The sequence below is a fragment of the Podarcis gaigeae genome (genome assembly GCF_964106915.1).
Source record: "Podarcis gaigeae genome assembly, chromosome: 5".
Classification (NCBI taxonomy): domain Eukaryota; kingdom Metazoa; phylum Chordata; class Lepidosauria; order Squamata; family Lacertidae; genus Podarcis; species Podarcis gaigeae.
In genome coordinates this window covers 72,738,939-72,747,550 of record NC_139681.1, presented here as the reverse complement: position 1 = coordinate 72,747,550, position 8,612 = coordinate 72,738,939, and the positions used below count along the sequence as shown (strand labels likewise).

The window sequence follows — 8,612 nt, the reverse complement described above, 5'->3', positions numbered from 1 at the left end:
CAGTTCGGGAATTCCAGGAAACCAAAACAAAGTACAGTTTTGAAATCAATGTTTAAAATCAGTGTAGTTTTGAAAGGTTCAGTTTGCCACCTTGATTCATAATGGTTTCCAATTGTATCTAAACACAAAGGGGGGAAACTACTCCTTGATGTCCGGGACATTATGCAATATTTAGTTAAAATGAGTATCATTTTGAAAGGCTCAGTCTACTATCTTGATTCAAAATAGCATCTAATTGTATCCAAACATAGAAACAACCTGCTCCTTCATCTCTGGAACATCATGCACAACTTTGTTTCGATATATTAAAAAGTGTCCAAATGTATAGCGGACAAACTTTCCACAATACAGTATATAGTAGATGTAACTTGATTTCCCATATTTATGCTTGAGGATGCAGCCCTAGATCATAGCAACCAAGACTTTTTAAAATTCATTGATCATAAACAGTGCCTTGATCTGAATCTAGAAGATATAGTTCACACAGTACAATCTCTGGAGAACTGGAGTAACAACCTCGGAGAGACTAGTCTCTGCAAAGAGGCAAATTACCATGTTTGGCATCAGCTGAAACCTTTAAGGACATCAATGGCATGGAAAGGTATGCGATCTACATCCATCCACTCTGAAGACAGGTATCATTATGGTGTTGGTGTCCACCTTCAGAGGAACAGTGTGAGCATGGAGACCACTCATTGCTCATCTTCAAGATCTGAATGCAAGTATTATTATTATTTGTGTGCTTTTTCATTGGCTTCTTGAAGGCATATTAAACTAAATTCAAATCCAAGTGAGGAAAAGACACTCCCATCAGAAAATACAGTATCTTGGGGCGGGGGTGGGACTGTAAGCATAAAAATGTTTCCCATTTACCAAAAAACTAAAGTTGAACCTACATCATCATATTTATTAGAAATACTTTGGCCATATTATGTTTTACGAACAAGCAATGTACCTGGAAAAATAAGCCCATAAATAAAATCAGTACCATTTTTAAAGCACGTAAGTAGCTTTTTGCAATTGCAGGGAAATGTGCCGCCTCCATTCATCATGGCACAGCAAAGCAGCTGAAGTTGAACTTTGCCTGCCAGACACCGAAACCAAATCTTGAGATCACAAATGCACTCATTAAAAAATGATTGCAGGCTTGCACAATTTATCAAAAAGCTGAATTGTGGCCCAGTAGCTAGAGAATGGGAACAGCTATTTGAGAACTACGGGGAATTCTGACTCTTAAAGGCCGATCTACCCTACAAACAGACATACCAGCTTAAATATAATGCCTTTCCTCAAAGAATCATGTGAATTGGAGCTTGGTAAGGGTGCTGAGAATCCTCTGTTGGACCCTTCCTAGTATAAAGAAAGGGAATGTGTTGTAGGTGAATTTCTTGCTGAGACTTGTAGTTAAAAACATAACAAAGATTTGGGAGGAACAGGAAAGCCATGGCAGTGCACAAGTAAAAAGACATCCCAAATTAGCTTTTAGCACTGATGCAGAGGATTCTTGCTGTCCAATGGCACTTTTGTTTCTTAGAGAAATAAAGGTAAAGGGACCCCTGACCATTAGGTTCAGTTGCGGATTACTCTGGGGTTATGGCACTCATCTCGCTCTGCAGGCCAAGGGAGCCGGCGTACAGCTTCCGGGTCATGTGGCCAGCATGACTAAGCCGCTTCTGGTGAACCAGAGCAGCGCACGGAAACACCGTTTACCTTCCCGCTGGAGTGGTACCTATTTATCTACTTGCACTAGGATGTGCTGTCGAACTGCTAGTTTGGCAGGAGCAGGGACCGAGCAACAGGAGCTCACCCCGTCGCGGGGATTCAAACCTCCGACCTTCCGATCGGCAAGTCCTAGGCTCTGTGGTTTAACCCACAGTGCCACCCTTAGAGAAATAACTTAGAAAACAAAAAACCCCACAAACCATCCATATTACATTTTGTGCTTCTTTTGGACCTAGCATCCTCAATATGAACAATTCATAACAATTATGAACGGGTGAAATCTTGTGAGGAAAGCTGCTATTGTATGAGAGCAGTCAGCAATGTTACAGATGGAGATGGCAGCTTTCGTGACAGCAGGTTTCATACCGCATGAACTAAAAAAGCCAGAGAAATGGAGAGAGGAAAGGGGATGGTAACATGTACATGATCCAGCAAAAATGAAGCACTTGCTTACCAATCACATTAACCGCAGCTGGTTTTTAAAAAAATATGTATAAGGGCATTTATTTGTGCTTTTGTGGAAGAATAAAAAATAGAGACTGTGAAACAGAGCGTGTGAAAGATGACTGCAAAGAAGCTGTGTTGCACAACAAAACTGTTTGCTGTAGCCTTGCTGGCAGGTTCCAATGGCTTTTGTGTTGAGCAGCTAGAATATGCCTATGACTTCTGGCCATAATGGCTATTGGAGGCAATATGCTGTGAATCACAGGTGGGAAAAGTGCTGTTGCACCCAGATCCTGCCTCTGGTTTCACATGGGTATCTGGTTGGCTCATTGTGAGACATTGGGACATTGACCTGATCCTACAGGCTCTTCTTATGACTTTCATGTTTCACATTAGGCAAGGCCAGGTGAAACCCAGCCACTTGCCTTTGCGGGTTGGGGAGTGAGACCATGCCTTCCTTTCCTCCGCTCATCTGACCTCTGATGTCACCAGATGTTCATTTGATGAGCCTAGCATTCAAATAGAGGATATGCGCATAAATTTCAGCTCAGATAAACCCACATTGCACAGGTGACCCCTGGATTTTATTCTGGAGATGGATTTTGCAATCTGGGCCTACTACACACACTGGATTTTAGGCACAAATGTTGCCCCACATGTCAACATCCACATGCTTTTTGTCATTTCAGTCAGACTGAACTGTGCCCAAATTTCAGTCTAGCAGTTTTAATAGTTTTGTCACGATCTGAGTTTTCAGGCTTTCAGAAACATCTGCCATTGTTAAGAAACTGATAATTAAGTTGCAAGAATGGGAATCCAGCTGCAGCATGGCTTTTCAAAGAAAATAAGTCTCAAAATATTGGCAGTTCTCTGCAGGGCATCTCCCCCCCCCCCACTTCTAAATGGGAGTATATATTGAATATATCCTATTGTGCAAAGCTTTAAATTGTTGCCTGCAGTCCTGTCAGGATCCCATTGCATGTCACAGAAGTCCCAATGGCTTCAAATGACCGCAAAGGCTATGTGTGCAAGGGCTCAGCAAGGCCTGTGTTTTTCCGCAGCTTTTATTGGGTAGTACCGACATGGCTGCAATAGAAACAGAGCATACACCAAGTATTGAGTAGAATTATACAGCACATTCAATAACAATATGTCACAATTTACACTATTTACATTGAAAGTGGGACGCAGGTGGCGCTGTGGGTTAAAGCCTCAGCGCCTAGGACTTGCCGATCGAAAGGTCGGCGGTTCGAATCCCTGCGGCGGGGTGCGCTCCCGCTGCTCGGTCCCAGCGCCTGCCAACCTAGCAGTTCGAAAGCACCTCCGGGTGCAAGTAGATAAATAGGGACCGCTTACCAGCGGGAAGGTAAACGGCGTTTCCGTGTGCGGCTCTGGCTCACCAGAGCAGCGATGTCACGCTGGCCACGTGACCCGGAAGTGTCTCCGGACAGCGCTGGCCCCTGGCCTCTTGAGTGAGATGGGCGCACAACCCCAGAGTCTGTCAAGACTGGCCCGTACGGGCAGGGGTACCTTTACCTTTACCTTTACCAGAACCAAGGAACCCAGAACAGGATTTTATTTCTTTGGGAAATAAAAGCCATTTGGCATTTGTATTCCCCAACTGTACTAAAATTAACTCTTTCCCCTCTCTGTCCTCCTTTATTCATATAGTACAAAATGTAATGTACTATAATTAAAGCACCTAAATGCATATCCTTCAACATTTCTCTGATGAAAATAGGGATGTCCCATTCCATAAGGATAATTTTACTATTTATACCCCACACATCTTACTGGGTTGCCCCAACCACTCTGGGCAGCTTCCAACACATATGAAAACATAATAAAATAGTAAACATTTAAAAAACCTTCCCTATATAGGATTGCTTTGAGACGGCTCGGGGGTCAGATAACTTCATACCCTCCAACATTTCTCTAATGAAAATAGGTACATCCTGAGGAAAAGCGGGACATTACAGGATCAAATCAGAAACTGGGACGGCTTTTCTAAATCAGGGATGTCCCTGGAAAATAAGGACACTTGGAGGGTCTGTAAGTGTAGCCTGACCCCATGCGTGCTTATTTGGAGGTGGGGGGATCTAACTGAGTTCAGTGGGCCTTTCCCCCTTCCCTGCTACATACAAGGGCTGAGCAAGATACCCTTTGCTACCTTATAGTTTCATTCCTACACACATTCATTTCATATCATTCATCTAGCCAATTCTGCCCACATTTGACAAAGGGCCATAATCCTTTTGAGCTAAATGGAGAACTGTGGTGCCCGTATTTATTTATTACAGGTATATATCGCCTTTCCTTCATTTTGCTCAAGGAAATTGTTACGGAGGGCTTGAAAGATGCACCGGTTAGGAAGACAGACAAGAACTGTATTGTGTCTCTCTCCAACACCCAACTTCATCCAGGTACAACTAAGTCCAGTGCCTCCTAGTTTGACACACACATACCAGCCAGCCACCCAGTTCGGGAATTTATTATTTATACTATATTACATTTATTTTACCACCTTTTTTCTGCCAATGAGCTCCAGGTGGTGTACATGATCCGTCCCCCCCAATTTCATCCTTACAACAAGCCTGTAAGGTAGGTTAGGCTAAAAGATGGTGAGCTGCATAACTGAGGATTAGAGGTGCAGTCATACACTGGTATATTCAACACGTGTACAGCATTACACAGAATCCATACTCCATTTTCTCAAGCCCTTTAGTCCACATGTCGACTTTTAAATTAACCACGTGTAAAGGTAAAGGTAAAGGGACCCCTGACCATTAGGTCTAGTCGTGACCGACTCTGGGGTTGTGGCACTCATCTCGCTTTATTGGCTGAGGGAGCCGGTGTACAGCTTCCAGGTCATGTTGCCAGCATGACTAAGCCGCTTCTGGCGAACCAGAGCAGTGCACGGAAACGTTGTTTACCTTCCCACCGGAGCGGTACCTATTCATCTACTTGCACTTTGAGGTGCTTTCGAAATGCTAGGTTGGCAGGAGCAGGGAACGAGCAATGGGAGCTCACCCTGTCGTGGGGATTCGAACCACCAACCTTCTGATCGGCAAGTCCTAGGCTCTGTGGTTTAACCCACAGCGCTACCCGCGTTCCTTTTAACCACATGGAGTCATTCGCAATAGACTTGTTCATGTTGCACTGGACACAGAGGCTCAAGATCCCTGTACACAGTAACCTAAAAAGAGCATGCTGGATCACGCGACTGACCCATCTAGTCCAGCATCCTGCTTTCACAGTGGCCAACCAGATTCCTGTTGGAAACTTTAAAACAAAACCCACATACGAGAACACTCTCCTTTCCTGTGGTTTCCAGAAAATGGTTTTCAGAAGCATTACGGCCTCCAGCTGCGGAGGCAGAGGATAGCCATTTTGCCTGGTAACCATTGATGGCCCTTATCCTTCACAAGGTTGCCTCATCGCCTTTTAAAGCCATCCAAGTTGGATGCCCATGAGTTCTAGCATCAGGAGAGAAACTTTTCACAGCCCCTTTCTCCATGTCACTTACACACACAAACACACACCACAGAAGTGTTTGTACAAAAGTGTGTACACTTGTCGATTTGCACGGCTCAGCTATTGTGTATACAAGCACGACGACCGCACACTCACTGAACGTTTGCATGTGAGTAATTGTAAAACTCACTGCAGATGGTGACAGCAGTCACGAAATTAAAAGACGCCTGCTCCTTGGGAGAAAGGCGATGGCAAACCTAGACAGCATCTTAAAAAGCAGAGAGATCACCTTGCCAACAAAGGTCCGTATAGTTAAAGCCATGGTTTTCCCAGTAGTGATGTATGGAAGTGAGAGCTGGACCATAAAGAAGGCTGATCGCCGAAAAATTGATGCTTTTGAATTATGGTGCTGGAGGAAACTCTTGAGAGTCCCAAGAAGATCAAACCTATCCATTCTGAAGGAAATCAGCCCTGAGTGCTCACTGGAAGGACAGATCCTGAAGCTGAGGCTCCAATACTTTGGCCACCTCATGAGAAGAGAAGACTTCCTGGAAAGGACCCTGATGTTGGGAAAGATGGAGGGCAGTGGCGTAGCGTGGGTTGTCAGCACCCGGGGCAAGGCAAGTAATTTGCACCCCCTAACCCATGGATTTGCGCCCCCTAACCCATGGATTTGCGCCCCCTAACCCTAACCCCCAGATGTTGCGCCCGGTGTGGCTGGCCCCCCTGCACCCCCCACGCTATGCCACTGATGGAGGGCACAAGGAGAAGGGGACGACAGAGGACGAGATGGCCAAACTGCGGGAGGCAGTGGAAGACGGGAGTGCCTGGCGTGCTCTGGTCCATGGGGTCACGAAGAGTCGGACAGGACTAAACGACTAAACAACAACAAATTGTAAAACTGTCAGCGAGCTGCTGCACGCCCACTGCAGGCTCGTCGGATGTAACGCTTAAACACCCTTAAGGACGACACTCGTACATGCCTACAGGCTCCTCGCACGTCTCAGCGTAACGTGTGAACAGCCCTAACCATGGTGGCTGACCCACAAGGTCACACCCAGTGAGCTTGGAGGGCCGGAGTGGGGATCTGAATCTGGGTGTCCCACTGGCCTTCAATCTCTTCCCTCAGCCACCAGCAGCCTCCAGAGCGGCTCTTGGCGCCAGAAGCGAGCGACTCCCATGTGGCTCCTTCTGCCTCCTCCTATTCGCGGGAGGGAGAGCCTGAAAAGGAGGCGGGCGCGGAGAGGGCGGCAAAGGGCAGGGCTGTGGTGTACCGCGAACTGAAGCCGGCCAAGTAGGACGGGGGGAACTACCAGAAGTGGCGGAGCGCTGTCTGCCTTTGCGTCTCCTCCTCCCTCTGCGGAAGAGCATCCCGCCCTGCTAATGGCTGGGAATTCCACGCTGAAGGTCCCTTCGAGGTAAGAAGCCGCGCTTTCCTCCACGCCCGAGCCCACCTCTCGCTTCTTCCCGCTTTGTAGCCCTTTCTGGCCAGCTGCCTGCGAGCGGGACCCTCCCTCTAGGGCGCCCGAGGAGGAGCAGCAGCAGCCGCTAGATCCACTGCTGGCCCGTGCCCTCCTCTCGGGGTGAGGGTGGCTGGGTTGGGGAGAAGCTCGCCTCCCTCTCGCCACTCCTGGCCAGCAGCTCCGGAGGAGGGTTTGACTTTAAAAACACGCAAGACACGCAGATACACACACACACACACACACACACACACACACACACACACACGCGCTCGCTGAAGTGCTCAAGTGTCTTGCGCGCTGCCTGAGGCGGTCTTCAAGGGCGCATTTGGAGATCCGTGACGGAGACCAGCTTGCGAAGGGACGGTAAGGGCTCCATGCGTTCATGGGACGGTCGCAGGAGTTGTGCTTGTGTGTCTGTGTGTTTTGTGCAGAATGACGAGCGGGAATTAAAGGTGTGTGTGTGGGGGGGGGAAGCATCGAAAGCTCGGCCATCTTCCCAATTTTAAACTAGCTGCTGCCCAACTCAGCCTTTTCTTCCTTCCTCATCTCCAGCGCGTTAGGAAGACACTGCTGATAAATAAGATTCTTGCTGTTCGCCTGCGTCGAAATCCTTCCTGAACACGCGAGCGAGCGTTCACACACGAAACACCCAGCCTGGCATTGCAAGTGGGACGCTTCATTAGAAGAGCTGTGTTTCATTCATGGTTGATCATGTTGCTTATAAATGCAGGAGGAAGCTTTGCTTTTCAGAGGCTTGAGGGAAATGTGACTCTTGGCTGCAGAGCACGTGGAAATGGAAGGAATTCGGAACAGTTGAGCAAAGCCGTGGTTGTTACATGTGATACGTTTGTTAAGAATGTTCTCTATGAGGAGGTGAGCCCTCCAGGAAATGAATAATAATTAGGTTGGAAAATTGCTTCTTGCCTTGCATGAGGTATCAGAGAATACTAGCAGTGGACAGCTTTCCTAGTAATACGTCTTTTTTGGGGGGGGGCTGTGATCTTCCTGCGAAATTATTTCCATGAATGGGATTGGCTTTCTCCTGGAGCACTCCTTTTGAGACTGCTCTAATGATATGCCCATGTGCCAGAGTGAAGTTAACGTGAATTTTGATGTGCTTTAAAACTGGGCAGGCAAAAATGACAACACCAAACACACACCTGAAATGCCATCAAGTTCTCTTCATGCTTTCAAGTCTCAGCTTTAAAAACATGTGTGAGTGGCATTTTGGTAATAGGAACTGATAGGATACTACCCTGGCTATTTATCTGTGCCACATTTTTTATTTGACGTAGAAACCATAAGCAGCATTGCTTTCAAAAGCTAGCCATCGCCATGTAAACAATCTCTTGTGTTGAGTTTTAGTAGCACACACATTCCCAGGTGTGACGGGCACTGCAGCAATAATGTTTTCTTGGGGCTCTAAGGGAATGCATGGTTTAATGTGTCTTTCAGAATTAAGCAGGTGGAAGTGATCTAGGTTTTCAAAATCAACATCGCAGAGTGTGT

General features: G+C 46.9%; 1 protein-coding gene across 4 annotated transcripts in view; it reads left to right on the top strand.

Annotated features, from left to right (window-relative positions):
* The first annotated feature begins 6,508 nt into the window (after window positions 1-6,508).
* SPHKAP (SPHK1 interactor, AKAP domain containing) overlaps window positions 6,509-8,612 on the top strand; it is a 74,461-nt gene continuing 72,357 nt past the window's right edge. For 2 of the 4 annotated variants that reach the window (XM_083738657.1, XM_083738656.1), the window contains exon 1: window positions 6,509-7,058. In XM_083738657.1, the coding sequence (XP_083594783.1) occupies window positions 7,024-7,058 (35 nt within the window). In that variant the 5' untranslated portion in view covers window positions 6,509-7,023. Of the gene's footprint in view, window positions 7,059-7,365; window positions 7,467-8,612 lie in introns of those variants that run through there. The other 2 variants (XM_083738659.1, XM_083738658.1) reach the window with 2 other exon arrangements.